Here is an 18,652-nt window from a genome sequence, read left to right on the forward strand (position 1 = left end):
CAAAGCCCTCCCTTTTATGCCTTGACTTCTCTCGCCTTTTGAATGACAAAATGACAAATTAACTCAAAATAACATTGTTATAGTATAGCCTATTGTAATTAAGTCTGTTTGCTTTTTATGTATCCATAATCTCTATACCTGACAAGTGGTTCCTCAAATTGGAGTTTTGTTTGTGAGTGACTGAGTGAGTCCTTGCTGGACTTATCAAGAGAAGAAGGTGTAGAGATCTCTAGTGCTGTAATATCCTCCATTGCACGGTCCAAGGCATCAGTTAGCCCTTGTCCTTGTTTACACTGTTTCAGGCTTGTTGGAGAGGCTAATGCTGTACAAATTAAATGGTTATGGTAGAATAGTGGCTGATATCCCATAGCGTCCGCTGGAAGTGCATCAGCAGTTGTCCTATTTTAAAGTCAGTCCCTGACAGAGTCTATTATTATGTATATTTTTTAATTGAACCTTTATTTAACTAGGCAAGTCAGTTAAGGACAAATTCTTATTTGCAACGACGGCCTACACCGGCCAAACCAGGACGACGCTGGGCCAAATGTGCGCCGCCCTATGGGACTCCCAATCACGGCCGGTTGTAATACAGTCTGGATTGCAATTAGCCCATGTCAACTAACATTTTATAGTTTACTAGGTGAGTTAGTCGAACCAGCTATCTAAACCTTGTAGTAATTATGGCCAAATTACTGACCAAGCACTCAAGGCATGTGCCTAGGGGCCCTGACCTCCAGGCGGCCCCCATTGATTTTGTTTGTCACTCTCACTCAGATATCTGTAGTAGAATGTGTAGAATCGCTGGAAAATATCTTTAAAATTGCTAAATGATTTCACCGTCCCAATTTAAAATGTGTAGAATTGCAGGAAAATAGCTTTAAAACTGCATTTTTCTCTCAACCATAGGGGGAAATGTGTAGAATTTCAGGAAAATAGCTTTAAAGGTGCAGGTTTTTCTCTCCACTGCCACTTAAATATTTTGCCCCCCCCACCCCAAAAAAAACCAGACCTGAGTGGATGATCCATGTTTCTGGGCATATTGACCCTGACCCCCTTGACATTTGATAAGGCAAGTTTCTTAGCTATTTTTTTTAATGATTATAGAAGTATTGAAATTGTCATTGTTGGTATGCCTAAAGCTTCGAGCTAATAGCAACAAAAAAACATAGCTAAACTAGCTACCTTTGTATTTCAGCACCATGGAACAGCGATCGGGTGTTAGCTAGCATATATATATATATGTATATATATATATATATATGTATATATATCGTGTCAAGCGATCTGAAATAACAAGTACGTTAACATTAGCTCTTGTGTGTGGTGCGGGTTAGTGCTTGTTGGCCTCACCATTGTTGCTGATGTTGCTTGTTTGATAACTCTGACTGATTTTTAAAGTTCGAACTTGCTAAACTTCTGAAGGTCTTGGAATCTGCAACCGCCATCTTTGTCTCGTGATTAAGTAGCTAGTTGGACGTGTTGAAAGTGGCTCGTGAGCAAACTGATTATGAACATGTAAGCTCTTTCGTGTGAGTTTATGTTGCTGGAAAGGTTTCTGAAGTTGCCATTTCAAATAGTTAATGGGAAGGGTTGTGGTTACGGTTAAGGGTATGAACGTCCCAAGTATCCCGGATAGCTCTTACCATGCGATCAACCCACCCAACCCCCCTTGGTGACAGCATTTGGCGCACCCTACCAGACCGCGGAAGTATTGAGTTTAGCAAACTCGTAAAGATGTCTATCCAGGATGACCCAGTTCAAAGAGAAATCCATCAGGATTGGGCAAATCGCGAGTATATAGAAGTGATCACGAGTAGCATCAAGAAGATTGCCGATTTCCTAAATTCATTTGGTAAGCTTTACCCAAGGCATTCCTTCCTGCTTTCGTCCAGTGGCTCGCTCGTTAGCTATCTAGCTAAACAAGCAATCGACCACTCCTAGTTAACGTTAGCTAGCTAACGAATACTTGCTAGCTAGCTTGGGGTACGTACGGGTAGCGGTAACAGTATTTGATAGCTGGCCAGCGTGTAATGTTGTTACTGTCTTGTGAGCTTGTCATGACCTGAGAGAGCATAGCCCTGGTGCAGTCCATTGATGGTTGCTTATCTAGCCCGCATTCGACGCTAGCTTTAGGTAGCAGTGGTTGTTGCACAACAATTGCCAGTGGTATTATGAATGTCCTGGTCCCAGATGTAATCTACATGCCTTCTTTAGCCAACTCTAATTTGGCATGCCAAGTGGTGTCTGAGGAGTTAGTTACACATTGCATACAGAGATCTGGGGTCAGGTGAATGCTATATTGTTATACTTTTTTTTTTACTATTGTCTGGCATCACACAATCCATATGTTTGAATTGAGTGTCCTGTGGATTGTGCTATGACCTCGAGGTTATATTTACTGTAGTGATCTACCTAAAATGAACTTGACCCTAATAGCTTAATAATAATAGGGCCAAACCAATCTAAGCCAAACTGTACTCAGCTGGCATGGCTACACATCCATCACAATTGCTGGAACCTTGCTGGAATGGACAATATGAAATGAATAAGAACAAAACATAAAGTCAATTTTCATGTGAATTTATTTTCCAGATATGTCCTGTCGGTCCCGGTTAGCCACTCTTAATGAGAAGCTAACTGCCTTGGAGCGGAGGATTGAATACATTGAGGCAAGGGTAAGTGGTTTTGAAATGATGGTATGAGGTTATAAAATACTGGTACAGAAAAAAATCTCAGTTGGAACATCTGAAATTCATTATGTATCTGTTTCTCACTCCCAAGGTTACTAAAGGTGAAACCCTGACCTAGACCTCCAGATGACTGCTGAAACACCATGAATACACCACTTTTCCTAATTTTCTGTTAATTATTTTATACGTACTTACTGTATAGTTGACATTTAGCTTTGCCTAAACATCAGACTTTCCTATGGTTACTCCATGGATATCCGTCTGAAAGAATTCGCTGTTAAAAAGACGCAATAGTCTCTACAAAGCAGAATGTTTACTAAAATGATATTTACACTTACTCTACCAGTTGTACATGCTGTTGGTCCTTTTGGCTGGCAGTAGGTGGAGATAGGGTATCCACAGGAAAGTGTTGTTTACCTGACTTTTTGTGGCACCAGTAGGTTCTGTTGCTTGTATTTTCAATCTATCGATGCATTGCACGTGATGCACAATATGTAGACAATAGCTGAATATAGTCGACCGAATAACATTTCCTCGCAATCAGCTGGAAGTGTTTGCTGTTAAGTTAGGCTCAGCCATATTGTGTAAGTGTTTGTCAAGTGCAAATTACATCCGTATTGAAAATAAAATACAAACGATATACAGACTAGCGTACTGAAGGTTGGGTTGATAACACTTACCTGTGGATATTTTGTATCAGATTACCTCTGACATAGGGACAAAATTGGCAGGCAACAGGTAAAGTAAGCTGAAATTAAGTTTGTTCAACATTCTGACTTGTAATGGGACTGTTTGGGAATGCTGAGCCTACATATTAGTGACAAGTGTGTAAGTATTTCACTCACTGATTCTACGAAGAGGCTACATTTGGCTCAATTTGTTTTGGACCTTTTTTGTTTGATTCCGAACATATACCTGACTATTTTGTGTGTTAACAGTTTTAAACTCCATACTAAATTAATGAAAAGGCTATTTCATCCATTTTTATGGTTCAAACAGTGTATTATGTGCACTCAATCGTAGAGTGGAGAAGGACAAGCTTATCACTCAAGAAATCACTGTACAACTGCATTCTTGCTTTGTTTATCTTGCCAAGTGAATGTCTAAGCATACATCCACCTGTGTTTGAAACATTTGAACAGTTGATTTACCTGCTGTGAATCATGAATGACAAAATCAAAATGAGAGGCTTATGTCCCCAAGTGCCAAGTTGACACTGTTGCTGTTTGTGTGTATTTATTAATCTTCTATTACTATCTCATGGTCATATTTGTACAGTACATAGTGACAATTGTTTTATGGCAAAAAAAATAAAGAAACTAACATTGAAAGTGCAGCTATGTGTCATTTTCTCCAGACAAAAGGTTTGAGTAGTACAGATTATTAATTCTCACGCTCACAAGCTCCCGATGTTGCCTTTCATTAAATGTTATAGACCTGTGTGAAATGTTTTAGGCCTGTGAAAACCAGGCAGGACAGGCTAAACCTAGCCGCGTACGAAGGCACCGATCACCCTTGAAAAAACTTCGTTACCCAACATGCATCGTCTTTTTCCACGTTCCAGCCCTAAGCATCTTGGGAAGGAGAAAGTGTTGACGAGTCAAACACCATTTTTCCCTTTGAAATGTGCAAGTCCTTGAATTGTTTTCAAACATATTTGTATACTATTTTAAAGCGTGTTTAAACTGGTGAGTTACAATGCTTCTGTATAGTTGTACTCCTATGCGTTACTATTTGTGTTCTTAACCTAAGTACCAGCTAGCTCAAGGCAAGTCTCAATCAGCTAACGTTAGCTTGAAGCGTACGTCATTGTGTCTCCATCTTGCCTCTGCTTTCAGCAGACAAGCAAACTATCTAGCTAACTAGGTTGTATTTACATGCTGGAATAATAATAATACACTTTTTTTCTTGTCCCCCAATTCCACACATCTCCACCCTTTGATAGTCGTGACAACCATTGAAATGGGACGGTGAGTTTAAATCAGCATAAAAATATTGTAGGTACTGTATTGTCTCGTTAGCAAGTTAGCTAACGTTAACAAGCTACTTTTTTGTTTGACCTTTTATTTAACTAGGCAAGTCAGTTAAAAACCATTTCTTATTTTACAATGACCGTCTACCCCGGACAAAGCTGGGCCAGTTGTGCCCCGCCCTATGGGACTCCCAATCACCCTCGGTTGTGATACAGCCCGGGATCGAACCTACTAAGTTAGCTAACTTACAACTACACTTGCAATAATATTTCGGTCAAAGTCATTTAGCTTGCTGATTTTGGCTTATGTAATGTTTACCATTTCCATGGTTTGCTAGTAAGCAACTCTCCCTCATATTAAACTGGCTAGGGCGTTAGGCATCGCATCATCAGTGACATTCTCAGTATGAGAAAGCACAACCAGGTCTCAGCATTTCGTATTTAGTCTGAGACCAGACTTAAATGCAGTGGTTTGTTGGATAAACCTCTTGACTAAATCCACACACAACAATTTCAGCTTGAAGAATAAATCAGAATTGGGAGGATTACATTTCTAACTGTAAATAAAAGTACTTGGAAGTTATCTTGACCAATATACAATTGCATTGGAACACATTCTTTATTCCTTGAGTGTGTCAAATTTCAATCAGCTTTTTACTGTGTATGTATGCCTGACTGTGTGCACAGGTTGAGTCGCACAGAGCGTAGCGGCAGATACGGCGGCAACGATCTGGGCCGTGGTGAGTCAGAGTGGCGTGAGAGGGGAGAGCAGGACATGCACCGATGGGGAGAAGAGAGACACAGCGAACGCTACGATGGAGGAGAACGCCGGGGGAGCAGAGGCAGTCCAGAGGTATGTGTTCTGAGTCAGACACCCAGTGACATGACTTGTAATGGGAGTGCATCCAAAACCAATCTCATTGACTACTAGTAGAGTCCACTGATCAGGGACCGGTATCAATGCTTGGCCGGGGCCAGTGAATCTCGTCTGTCCTGACCGGGCCAGTAACTTTTCAGCACATTTTTGCCTTCCGGTTCAACATTTACCTTTAGTGTCGCGTTCTGCCATTGAAAAGCATTAAAGACTACAAGTGGAAAATTCATGCAATTTGAACAATTTGATTGGTCTTTCCTTCTAACACCACCATGCTCCAGCGAGTCACAACTTTCCAAGCACTACATGAGTTGATGCCTTCACACTAGAGGTCGACCGATTAATCAGAATGGCCGATTTCAAATTTTCATAACAATCAGTATTTTTGGGCGCAGATTTATTTTAAATCTTTTTTATTTATTTTATTTATACCTACATTTAACTAGGCAAGTCAGTTAAGAACACATTCTTATTTTCAATGACGGCCTAGGAACGGTGGGTTACCTGCCTCGTTCAGGGGCAGAACGACAGATTTTCTCCTTGTCAGATTTTATTGATGTATTATATTAAGTTAAAATAAGTGTTCAATATGGGCCTCCTGGGTGGCACAGTGGTTAAGGGCGCTGTACTGCAGCGCCAGCTGTGCCACCAGAGACTCTGGGTTTGCCCCCAGGCTCTGTCGTGACCGGGAGGTCCGTGGGGCGACGCACAATTGGCATAGCGTCCGGGTTAGGGAGGGTTTGGCCGGTAGGGATATCCTTGTCTCATCGCGTACCAGCGACTCCTGTGGCGGGCCGGGCGCAGTGCACACTGACCAAGGTTGCCAGGTGCACGGTGTTTCCTCCGACACATTGATGTGGCTGGCTTCCGGGTTGGATGCGTGCTGTGTTAAGAAGCAGTGCGGCTTGGTTGGGTTGTGTATCGGAGGACGTATGACTTTCAACCTTCGTCTCTCCCGAGCCTGTACGGGAGTTGTAGCGATGAGACCATATAGTAGCTACTAACAATTGGATACCACGAAAAAGGGGGTAAAAAAAATAAGTGTTCATTCAGTATTGTTATTGTCATTATTACAAATACATTTTTAAAAATCGGCCGATTAATCGGTATCGGCTTTTTTGGTCCTCCAATAATCGGTATTGGCGTTGAAAAATCATAATCGGTCAACCTCTACTTCACACATCACACGTGAGCTGTCCAGAGGAAAAATAAGTGACCATCAATCTACTCGCTGAGCTTATTTATTTTAGGGGAACGTGATTTACAAAGGTAAACCTTCAATAGTGAACATACTAACAAAATGCTGGCTACTGTTGGTAGTCTACAAAAATAAGCTACAAATAAAACAACTAGTCTTGGCTAGCCTACTGTATGATCTGCATCATACAAATTTTGTGCTTCAGTTGCAATTCTCCACTCAGATGAAGAATGACCATTGGTGAATTTATCAGCAGACAGCGGTCTGATTTGATGTGTAGCTATTTTTCTCGTGAAGCCTATGTATTTATTTTTCAGTAAAATGCAAGATTAACTTCAAGCTAAACATGGGGAAATATAGCTAGCTATGTTTTTTCTAGGAAAAACATTATAAATGTACCTTGCCTTTTCATTGTTAGATCATTTACTTGTGACTGCTAGTGAAATAGCTTTGCACATCTGTTGTCATCTGATGAAAATGAAGCCATTTTCTGTGTATGTTTTGGTTTAATGTTTTTAATGTAAAGGAAAACTACACTACTATATATACAAAAGTATGTGGACACCCCTTCAAATGAGTGAATTCAACTGTTTCGGCCACACCCGTTTCTGACGGGTATATAAAATCGAGCACACAGCCATGCAAACTCCATAGACAAACATTGGCAGTAGAATGGCCAAAATGAAGAGCTCAGTGAGGTCAGTTTGTCAAATTTCTGCCCTGATAGAGCTGCCCCGGGCAACTGTAAGTGCTGTTATTGTGAAGTGGAAACGTCTAGGCGCAACAACGCCTCAGCCGCAAAGTGGTAGGCCATGTTTTTCATGGTTTGGGCAAGGCCCCTTAGTTCCAGTGAAGGGGAATGTTAACGCTGCAGAATACAATGACATTCTAGACAATTCTATGCTTCCAACTTTGTGGCAACAGTTTTAGGGAAGGCCTTTTCCTGTTTCATGACAATTTCCCCCTCGCACTAAGCAAGGTCCATACAGAAATGGTTTGTCGAGATCGGTGTGAAAGAACTTGACTGGCCTGCGCAAAGGCCTCACCGCAACCCCATCGAATACCTTTGGGATGAAATGGAAGGCAGACACCGAGCCAGCCCTAATAGCCCAACATCCGTGCCCGACCTCACGAATGCTCTTGTGGCTGAATGGAAGCAAGTCCTCACAGCAATGTTCAAACATCTAGTGTTGCCTTATTAAAGCCTTATTATCTATCCTGATGCCTAGTCAACTTACCCTGCCTTCATCTACCTCAAATACCTTTATTATTATCATCTATCCTGATGCCTAGTCACTTTACACTGCTTTCATTTATATATCTCCCTCAAATACCTCATACACCTGCGCATTGATCTGGTTCTCCCTGTATATAGCTCCATTCTTGTATATTTTATTCCTCTTGTTGTATTTGGTGCATGTTACATACAATTTGATTTAATTTAATAAATATACATATTTATAATAACCAGATGTAGCCCATTTAATAGCTGAATATGGCGAGAAGGTATGTCAACCTATAGGCCCTGCATGAACCCAATGAACTTAAGAACTGCACAATGTCCTAGCCAGTAGAAATTATGTTCTGGACAGTAGGTTTTTGGTTATTTGGGATAGTGAGGACAAAAGTTAGCATTGGTCCATGCTGATGCACACTGTTTTATCCACTCCAGCAGAGAGACAGGAAGCGACGGAACAGCGATAGATCTGAAGACTGTTACCACTCTGATGGAGACTACCCTGAGCAGGAATACAGGGAGGAGCCAGGGGAGGAGAAGGAGAGTAAAACCATCATGCTCCGGGGCCTGTCTCTTCACATTACAGAGGGAGATGTAAGTTTCTCTTTCTCTGCTTTAGACACACCACCTGTGGTTTGGTTGGCTGCCATTTTCTCTGCGAAGAAGGGTGGGGGCACTACTGTATAGCCTACTCTGCGAAGAGTATGCTATACAGTGAAACTGAAGGAGACATTAGTAACTATGTATAATGTCAAGTGAAATGTGTTCCAGAACTTAAGGCTATGGATTTAATGTCTGTTCTTCTCTTGCCGTCCAGATCCGAGCTGCCCTGGACCAGCTGGAGGGACCCCAGCCTATAGATGTCCGCCTGATGAAAAAGAGGACAGGTGAGATCCAGGCGTACCACGCAGCCCCCCTCCCCCCACACTATATTTGACTACAGGGCCAATCTGCTTCAGTTGACTTCAGTTTTGCCATAGCAACATAAAAATCGGAAATTGTTAAGAATTAATGTCAAGCAAAGAAACAATTTTATTTTGTCTTAAGATGTGGAGCGAAAAGGTAAGAAAGGCCATCAGCCAGCCAAGCTGTTTTAAATGAGAGAGACACTGATCATAGAGGCACACTGAGTATGTCTGGGCCAGTGTCATCCTGCAGCATTTCTTGCTATGGCAAAACCAAAAAGGAAAGGCCCACTGTTTGCCGTACTGGCCCCTGAAGCAGTTTGTGACAGAGTTTGAATGTTGTGCCCATGGACTCTGACTAACACTCCTCCCGTCTATATTTGAATGCTGTCTCTAGGTATAAGCCGAGGTTTCGTCTTCGTGGAGTTTTATCACTTGCAAGATGCTACCCGATGGATGGAGACCAATCAGGTTGCTTCACAATCGCCAAGTCTAGTTTTTTTTACTTGTTTTTTTTACCTTGGGGCTCTGAAAAAAGACAACCAAATGGCAACCAAAGTGATTATAAATAAGAACTGAGGTTTTGAAGGAAATGTGGATTTTTAGGTTGGAGAATACAATATTGGAATCTGAATATGGTATCCAGAAAGACTGCATGGTTTTAGAGGTTTATTTAGCATTTCACTGATCCTAATTCCATCTCAGCCCCCCCCCCCCCCCCCCCCCCCCCCAATATTTTCACGGTGTAAGACTAAGTTAAGACAAGAAAATTTAAATATGTAGCCTAATTTATCGGAAGCTTAACTTAAAACACCTGATTTTCAAACCAGCTTTGAGATTGCAAGGTACTACAATCTGGCTGGTAAGAGTTTCCTGATTAAATCAAATTGGCCTAAGGCCTTCGGGGGACAAATGGTGAATTTCTACTCCTTTTAGCCCAGTGGCCTCTCCAAATTTGAGCACCCCCCCCCCCCTTTGATTTCTTTGAATTATTCTGTGCTTCTTAGAAAATTAATTTTCATCCAATGTCTGTTGTGGGAAGCTTATCCCTGGTTCTAGGAAAGCTGATAAAAGTATCTCTCATGTTAACATTATACACACTGCTCCGGCTCAGTCTGGACACTCGGGTCCCAAACACCTTAAGAACCCTCTGTACACAAGCTCACATATACATCTTTCTGTCTGTCTTTGACACCAACTCCAACCGGGGATCCCTTTCCCCTTCCCTAGACGCCAGCACTGCTTGTTCTTTGGTTGCAGCTAGAGTGAGACCTGTGCCTGCCAGGAAGCTTGAAATTACCAACATTTTGAACCTCCTCTTGCAGAAACTCCTGGTCATCCAAGGCAAGAGTGTGGCCATGCACTACAGCATCCCGCGACACAAGTTTGAAGACTGGCTCTGCAACACTGTAAGTTTCTTTTGTGGCTTGACTCCATGTCCAACCCTGCTGCCCACACTATATTTACCTTCCACTCCTATCTGAAATGCTGTAGTGACAACGTTAGGCCCTCAATTGTTAGTTACCTTATAGTCCAGAATGAGCTCCTGCCAAATGAGTTGGAGCACGTCGTTAGGTATAGGGATCCCTGGTTTCATTAGTTGCCAGGGTGAGCATTTGGCTCAGGTAAGTACCGTATGCTGCACCGCTGTTAGTTTGCTATTCATCTGAGGCAGCAGTGTCCTGGACATAAGTAGCTGTATTATCAATAAAAATGATGTGACCGGTTGCTTGCAGTGCGGCCTGTACAATTTCCGGAGGAGGCTGAAGTGCTTCAGGTGTGGAGCAGCTAAAGCTGGTAAGTAGTTCCTGAACCAGGAAGCCACTGCCTGCACCCATCTGGATGGCCTGAGACAATGTTCAGGCAAGAGGGGCTGCGCACAGGACCAGTACAGAATACTGATATATATATACGTTTAGAAATGCCAACCCTATTAACACGACTGTCATCATGGCCCCATAAACACTGACCAATCATATTCCTTAGTATTGTGAACAAATCAGATTTAGCTGAAAACGTACGTGAGAATTGACTGGCGGAATAGCGAGGATGTCAAATCCCTGTGGAGCGGATTTTTTTTTTCTAACTCATGTCCTGGACTCTCATGGGTACTGAGGGTGAGATGATGTTAATGCCCTGCTCTCATTCTGTCTGCCTCAACAGAGGGTGAGACCAACACCACTGGAGTCACAGAGATCCAGCCGAGTGGAGACTACTACGGCGACAGTGAGTACCTCTCCACAAATGGGCAGCCCACAGACACACACCCATAATGTCCTGTCAGATGTCATGGGGGAGGGGGGTTTGAGGAGAGCCAGTGAGAGACTTTAGACTGTATGTGTTCATGTCCTCTCCAGCAATCATCCTGAGGAACATAGCCCCTTTGACCACGGTGGAGGCCATCCTGACAGCCCTGGCCCCCTACGCCAACCTGTCACCCAGCAACATCCGTCTCATTAAGGACAAACAGACGGGCCAGAACAGAGGCTTCACCTTTGTACAGCTCTCCTCTCCTCTGGTACGCCATCCTTTAAGCAGACATCTCCACATATACACATGATATGGTCTTTGATTTTAGTTTCTCTACAGAACATCCTTTAACTTCATTGATGTCCCTTATGATTATGAATGGCCATATTGCTCGACCGGTGCTTCTCATCTTTGGCTTGATTAAGTGAAATCTGTTTAAATGTTTCTGTGTAAAATAGTCTTAAGTGCTTTGTTTTTTTCTGCGTCACAGGAGGCATCTCAGCTTCTAACCATCCTACAAGGACTACAGCCTCCTCTCAAGCTGGATGGAAAGACCATCGGTGTGGACTATGCCAAGAGTGCCAGGAAGTGAGTGTCCTGTCACAGATGTCAGTGGTTTTCAGTAAATTATGTCCTCGGAAGGCGTAGTGATGGCAGCGTCTCTAATCTTGACTCTCCTCTCTTCAGGGATCTCTTGCTCCCAGACGGTAACCGGATCAGTGCCTTCTCTGTGGCCAGCACAGCCATCGCTGCTGCCCAGTGGTCCTCCAGCCAGGTAACCCACACACTGCTCATATTCAGCCACAGTCTTTTGTTTTGCCACACACATACTAAGATGCAGTGTATTCCTTCCTAGCCACAGCAGGGTGCTGAAGGACATCTGTCAGAGTACAGCTACCTAGAGGAGGGCTACGCTCCCTACACACAGGTATGATGATCGGCGAGGAGGTTACCCCAGTCTGGAAATCCCTGGGGTTTATTGCAAATGCTCCAATGTTACTGACTGACTTCCTTTCTGTGTTGCTAGGACTACCAAGCCTACTACCAGCAGGCAGCAGGAGACCCTTCCCAGGGGAACGGAATACTGGGAGGTAAGAGGAAACATACAGTCTGCAATTCATTCCGTGTCGATACCTTTAACAGATGCTTTCCCTGTAGAGAGGTCAGTAAGGCAGGGCTGTCATTTTGTCAGCTTTGTTGTACAGTGTTTCTACAGAACCCCTAGCTGCTTTAATAATTAGGGATAAAGAGGGTTAGGGGTGTTGGAATCCCAGGTGGTGGTGTCAGTGTTCTACATCAGTACGCTGTTGACACTACTTGTACTGTGAAGGATGTAGGAATCATTGGAAGCATTACAACAATCATTGACTTGTATGGTAAGGCATCAGGTGCTAAAGATCTGTTTCCAAAAGAGGTGTTGGTAATAGCATGTTATAAAGCCTGGGAGTCTTGTATTGACAGCGGCTCCAGGTGTCCCAGCAGCTACAGGAGTGGTGATCTCACAAGGTGCACAGGTCTACCAATCCAACCTCATCAGTCACACTGCCACACAAGTAAGTCCTATGTATTTAACCTATGAGCTTGTCACGACACACAGCCTTATTTACTGCACAACTCACAATGTGCTCGCTGTAAAGATTCCCACAATTACCAATTGTGTCTTTGCAGGCGTTGCAACTGGAAGCAAAACAGACCGGAATTCACTCGGCAGCTGCGACCATGACAGCGCCGGTTTCCACAGCCACAGCGACACTCTCTGGACTGGCCACTGACACAGGTTAGAGCCTCACTCGCCTACCTGTCTGACGGACACTGCATGTTCCCTGTCTGACTGACACTGCAGGTTCCAGTGCAGAATTGAAAACAATAGAACACTTGTGGAATGCTTTCAGATTTAAAATGATCTACTCTGTTCAAGCCAGGTGTTTGACTCTCTTAATATTCCATACTCTGTCTTCATCCTCAGCTGTACCTGATACCTCTACCTACCAGTATGACGAATCCTCTGGCTTCTACTTCGACCCTCAAACCGGCCTCTACTATGACCCAAATACCCACGTTAGTACCCACACACCAGTCTGTGTTTTCTCTTGCTGTTTTGCATTGTTCCACAATGCCGTCTGAGTTGTGCGAACACTTGGTCTGTGGATGTATGTGTTTTGATAGTTGTAGTTTCTCCTTTCCTTCAGTACTACTTCAACTCCCAGACGCAGCAGTACCTCTACTGGGACAGTGAGAAGCAGACGTACGTCCCTGCCTCAGCCGCCGACCAAACTGAGCAGAGTGCGAATGCATCAGCAGCAGCTAGCAATGAGGCTAAGGAATCCAAGGAGAGGAAACAAGAAAAGCCCAAGAGCAAGACTGCTCAGCAGGTAGGCAGAGGGATATCAAGACAGCATAACTTTAGACTTGTGATAATTGTGTGTAGTTTGTTCAAGTGTATTTGTCTAAGAGGGGGCAATTGGTTCTGCAGCAGAGGAGCACACAAGACTTAACACACATTAAATACACATGGATTACAGTGATACACAATGATACTGCTGAATACCGTGGTTGGTGTGTCTGAGTTGTTCTGTTTTGCCTTTCAGATTGCTAAGGACATGGAGCGCTGGGCGAAGAGTCTGAACAAGCAGAAGGAGAACTTTAAGAGCAGCTTCCAGCCCGTCAGCCAGGAGGAGAGGAAAGAGGCCGCGGCCGCTGACGCAGGCTTCACACTCTTCGAGAAGAAGGTAGCCATTTTAAGTCTATCCATGATATATTGAATCCTTTAGAAAACCCATCCAGGAAATCTTAACATTGACTTGATGGTAGATTGACGAGGTGGACTGAGTAGTGTTGTGGTGTGACTTTACAGCAGGCTGGAAGCTTGGAAATGCTGATGTCAGAAGCAGTGCAGCGCCCTGAGGAGCAGGCCCCAACCAACTCAGCCAAGGTAAGATAGACTCCAATGTAGGAGCTGCAATTTTAGAGTACATTTTCCAGTCTGGTATGGTAGCAACCTAGTTAATATACAACCATCTGGTTGTCCTTCTCCAGGTTGGTCTGGTGGCAGCCTATAGTGGAGACAGTGACCCAGAGGAAGGGGGTGCAGCAGAGCCGGAGCACGGTGGTGGTGAGCAGGACCAGCTGACAGACTGGAAGAAGATGGCGTGCCTGCTGTGTAGGAGACAGTTCCCCAATAAGGACGGCCTGGTGCGCCACCAGCAGCTCTCAGACCTCCATAAGGTACTTATCACTGACTCGAAGGAAGAACTCCAAAATAGTCCACTTTCTCAACTGTTATGAAAAGCTAATCTGGGAAAGGAAGAGTTTGAAATGTATCAAATCAAATGTATTTATATAGCCCTTCGTACATCAGCTGATATCTCAAAGTGCTGTACAGAAACCCAGCCTAAAACCCCAAACAGCAAGCAATGCAGGTGTAGAAGCACGGTGGCTAGGAAAAACTCCCTAGAAAGGCCAAAACCTAGGAAGAAACCTAGAGAGGAACCAGGCTATGTGGGGTGGCCAGTCCTCTTCTGGCTGTGCCGGGTGGAGATTGTATGAATGAAGTGCAAATGTCTTTGACTTATTTGTCTTTTCCCAGCAAAACCTGGAGGTCCACCGCAGATCTAAGCTGAGTGAGGCTGAGCTGGAGGAGCAGGAGAGGAGAGAAACCGAGGTAACGGCTCAGACATGGAGACGATGCTGCTCTAACTGTTTTAGTTGAGGTTCAGTTAATAGAAACCCTGTTATCAGGTTTGTTTCTACATTCATTCACACTCTGTGTCTCTTTCTTGCTCTCGGTCTGTGAACAGATGAAGTACAGGGACCGGGCTGCGGAGAGGAGAGAAAAATACGGCATCCCTGAACCCCCAGCACCCAAGAAGAAGAAATTCACCGCACAGCCAGCACCAGTCATGTTAGTGCTAGTTTTATGCCGTGCACATACTTCTTAAGCCTTGTTCACACTGGCAGTTTGAAGTGACTCAAATCCATATTCTGATATTCCAAGACACATTTCAAACCACCTTCATAGGTGAAAAGAACCATGTGAATGTGCTAAACCACTAGCTAGCTAGTTGACTGCTGTGGCTGGCCAAAAAGGACTCATTTTGAAAGTTGGTTAATCTTATCCTTTGAGGCGTTAAGTATTCTTCCACTATGATTTTGAACATTCAAAGTAACTGGGAAACTTCTATGGCAGACATTGTCACCTTAATGTGCTACATAACTTCTGACTGATAGGAAGCACGAGCACCACCAGTCAGCCTACTCCACTGCACACACACCCATCATTACTATGACAACTAGCATAGCCATGTCAGCAAATTACTGCTGTCTTAACAAACACCTGATTTTGGTCTCTTGTAACTTGCTGTTTGGACAGTCAGTATTCCAAAACAGATTTGAAAAACAAAACTGTTTTGAGCATTAAGGTCTGCAGTGTGAACAAAGCATACGTTGACTCAAGAACCTACATTGATGTTCTGTGACATGAGATTGGGTAATAATGATTGTGTCATTTCCCCCTCTGCAGTAACTATGAACAACCCACCAAGGACGGTCTGAACAGTGACAACATAGGGAACAAGATGCTGCAGGCCATGGGATGGCAGGAGGGCAGAGGTCTGGGCCGTAACCAGCAGGGCATCACTGCGCCTATAGAGGTGAATCTCGTCCAGTTAAACCAGTAATAGTGCTGCTTCAACCCAACAGCTAAACATAAGGAAACTGTTAAGGTGTCTTTCATATACAACAAGTCTGTTAAGTTTGCTGTATAAATGCAGAGCCGTGGTACAGGTAACATTCCCCGGCACGTCACATATACAACTTCCCACCGGAGACCAGGGTTCAATCCCTGGGCACACCCTTCCCACTGTCTTTCTCTCCACCTAATTTCCTTACTGTCTGAATGTGTTTAAACACCTAAGCAATATATTGGAAAATAAGTATATAGAGATGGATAGAGATTTTTTTGTTATTTAATATGCCAGTGATTCCAGTGTCATTGCTTTACTGATCACAGGCCTGCTGTCATCTCTCTACAGGCTCAGCTGAGGGCAAAGGGGGCTGGTCTTGGAACCAAAGGCAGCAGCTACGGCCTGTCTGCCTCCGACACATACAAAGACGCTGTCCGCAAAGCCATGTTTGCCCGCTTCACTGAAATGGAGTGATTTGCCCAATCCACCTGCCTCCTAAGAATGGACACATCCTTCTGGACCTGGGCCCAGATTCACAAAACACTTTTTATGCAAAAACTTAAGAAGCTTCTTAAGGATATAAAAAGATGTTTGTAAGTGCAATTCCTCAACAGTATCTGAAGATTTTATGATTTTTCTTACCATCTTCTCAAATATCTTCTTGGGATGTTTGTTGCTAAGCAACCGTTTTAACTAGCAATGCCAATCATGTTACCGTATTTCTTACTGAGATCACTATTCTAAAACATGTTCTTGGGTTTAAATAATCAATACTGATACTTTCAGATGAAGTTTGTGTGAATTAAACATGTTCAATTGTTTTCAATTGCATTTTCTCTCACTGCCCTGAGTTTAAGACAGGGGTTTCGCTATCTTGGAATTAACAACATTTCCATGAACTTTATTTTCAAGAATCTAATTTCTTAACTTTTTGCTTAAGGAGAAGCATAAGAAATGTTCCAATAACCCTTTTTGAGGAATAGCATCTTTACTTACTTACGTCTATAGTTAAGGAAAAAATGGCAGTTAAGAAGAAATTTCTTCATAAGAATATTTTGTGAATCTGGGCCCTGGTCCTATGTTCCCTTCCTTTCTGTGTGGGACCATCATCCAGGGGTATCCTAACATCCTTCCCTACAGTCATCCATTAAAAGACACCTTGAGATGAGCTGAAGGGATTGTAATGGTGGCATGGAGAAGATGACACGCTCGATAAGGGGATTGGATGGAGAATTATGTTTACTGTACTCATTAGCCTAGCAGGGAAGAGAGGCATAAAGAAAGGACTGGTCTTTATTGGAGAAAGTGTAAAACTATGAATTATGTAACTTATAATTTGTGTATATATATGCACAGGTCATTATATTTCCTTCTGTAAGAATGACGATATAGACATGTTTTTCTCCTTTTGTTGTGGCAATAGTATTTAAATTATTGTACATTCTGTATGATATGCTTTCTCATTTTGTACAGAAAATATTAAATAAGATTGATCACTCAATTCGTGTGGAACATTGGTTGTAAGTGATGAGTGTAGCTCCCCAGGTATAGTGCAATGACTAAGTCACTGGATAAGTCTGCTAAATTACTAAAATATAAATTTACACAAGATGTTCAACTTTGAATCCTTAACATTTGAGTTCAATGCAAGGTTAATTGACGAGGATAACATGCAATCTAGAGTCACATACCAAATTTGGCTGCTCAACCCGTCAGTACAGAGACAAATCCGGAATACATTTATAGTGTGGGCTCTAGGGTCACATTTCTCCTGAAGCAGCGCCACTACATTTGATTTAAACTTCAAATAAATGTTCTGCAGATGCAGTCCACCCCACCCCCCACTTCCTTTCCTTTTACCACAGGCATGGCCATTCTAACAAACTGAAGCTAGAGAATACTGAACTACCTGCTACCAATTTTCCACCAGGATCTACCTGGTGACTCACTACCAGGTAATGGCGTTCCTCTCCTCCCTGGTGACTCACTACCAGGTAATGGCGTTCCTCTCCTCCCTGGTGATTCACTACCAGGTAATGGTGTTACCCTCCTCCCTGGTGACTCGCTACCAGGTAATGCCATTCCTCTCCTCCCCGGTGACTCACTACCAGGTAATGACGTTCCTCTCCATGGGGCTCTTAAGCAGCCCAGGACTGAGTTTGGGAAACTCTGATTTAGCAGGCACTCTAATCCAGAGCGACATCGGGGTTAAGACCCTAGTTCAAGGGCACAACAACAGATATTTTGCCTAGTCGGCTCAGTCATTCAAACCAGCAACCTTTTGGTTACTGCTCTTAACCACTAGGCTACGCTCCCTCTATCCCATATCCTATGCTCCCTCTATCCCATCTCTCCCCAGTGGAACATTCCTCCCTGGGCTTGGCTGCTCTGCCAGTTCTTCTACATGCTGGTCTATACACTGGCCTGGTGTGTGTACACAGCCCTGCTAGTCAATGTCCCCTTACTATACCCTCCTATTCCTCAGCTGCCTCACCTACTGTCTCATGGGCCTGTACTACAGTCCTTGCTATTCAGGGGATGTCCCTAGCCCACTGAAGTTGACATTTTAAAATGGTAAGAGTTAAGGTTAGGATAATGGTAGGGGTTAGGATTTAGGGTAGGGATGTCCCAAGGATCCCGGAAATAACTGAACCCTCTACTACCTTTGTGCCCTCTGGAACCTGGCTGCTGCCTTCATGATCACAAAGAGACTGTCTGCCAGAGCAGAGCGATGTCTCTGCTGGTAGAGATGCCTGTACAGTATGTCATGTGAATACAGTGTCTCTAGGGATCAGGTTCATGTTTGTGAATGATTTGTGTGTAAATGCTTTGGAACTAAAATAA

At 43.5% G+C, this 18,652-nt stretch overlaps 2 protein-coding genes across 3 annotated transcripts; both read left to right on the forward strand.

Moving 5' to 3' along the window:
* The first annotated feature begins 1,475 nt into the window (after positions 1–1,475).
* Positions 1,476–4,021, forward strand: LOC109898970 (probable protein BRICK1-A). The gene is made up of 3 exons (XM_020494016.2): positions 1,476–1,852; positions 2,593–2,675; positions 2,782–4,021. Exons 1-3 carry the CDS (start codon positions 1,645–1,647, stop codon positions 2,806–2,808), a joined length of 318 nt encoding a protein of 105 aa, XP_020349605.1. The 5' UTR covers positions 1,476–1,644; the 3' UTR covers positions 2,809–4,021.
* Positions 4,022–4,249: 228 nt separating this feature from the next.
* LOC109898942 (RNA-binding protein 5-B-like) lies at positions 4,250–17,309 on the forward strand. Of its 2 annotated transcripts, none has more exons than XM_020493994.2 (25): positions 4,250–4,378; positions 4,636–4,660; positions 5,350–5,515; positions 8,407–8,565; positions 8,789–8,858; positions 9,274–9,347; positions 10,202–10,285; positions 10,613–10,673; positions 11,040–11,102; positions 11,234–11,394; positions 11,617–11,714; positions 11,814–11,901; positions 11,983–12,054; positions 12,154–12,217; positions 12,588–12,679; positions 12,795–12,903; positions 13,093–13,184; positions 13,316–13,498; positions 13,715–13,855; positions 13,981–14,058; positions 14,163–14,351; positions 14,713–14,787; positions 14,924–15,027; positions 15,646–15,775; positions 16,157–17,309. In XM_020493994.2, the coding sequence occupies exons 2-25, from the start codon at positions 4,653–4,655 to the stop codon at positions 16,280–16,282; spliced, it is 2,487 nt and encodes an 828-aa protein (XP_020349583.1). In that variant the 5' UTR covers positions 4,250–4,378; positions 4,636–4,652; the 3' UTR covers positions 16,283–17,309. The 2 variants fall into 2 exon arrangements, with proteins under 2 accessions (XP_020349583.1, XP_020349588.1); XM_020493999.2 differs by having other exon boundaries at positions 11,989–12,054.
* Positions 17,310–18,652: the final 1,343 nt, after the last annotated feature.

This window comes from Oncorhynchus kisutch, linkage group LG1, assembly GCF_002021735.2.
Source record: "Oncorhynchus kisutch isolate 150728-3 linkage group LG1, Okis_V2, whole genome shotgun sequence".
NCBI lineage: Eukaryota > Metazoa > Chordata > Actinopteri > Salmoniformes > Salmonidae > Oncorhynchus > Oncorhynchus kisutch.

Coding starts and splice junctions, on each gene's coding strand:
- LOC109898942 (XM_020493994.2), top strand. Junction 13,499..13,714: donor AGAGCAAGACTGCTCAGCAG/GTAGGCAGAGGG, acceptor TTTGCCTTTCAG/ATTGCTAAGGACATGGAGCG. Junction 14,059..14,162: donor CCCCAACCAACTCAGCCAAG/GTAAGATAGACT, acceptor GTCCTTCTCCAG/GTTGGTCTGGTGGCAGCCTA.
- LOC109898970 (XM_020494016.2), top strand. CDS start 1,645: ATGCGATCAACCCACCCAACCCCCCTTGGTGACAGCATTTGGCGCACC. Junction 1,853..2,592: donor CGATTTCCTAAATTCATTTG/GTAAGCTTTACC, acceptor TTTATTTTCCAG/ATATGTCCTGTCGGTCCCGG. Junction 2,676..2,781: donor TTGAATACATTGAGGCAAGG/GTAAGTGGTTTT, acceptor CTCACTCCCAAG/GTTACTAAAGGTGAAACCCT.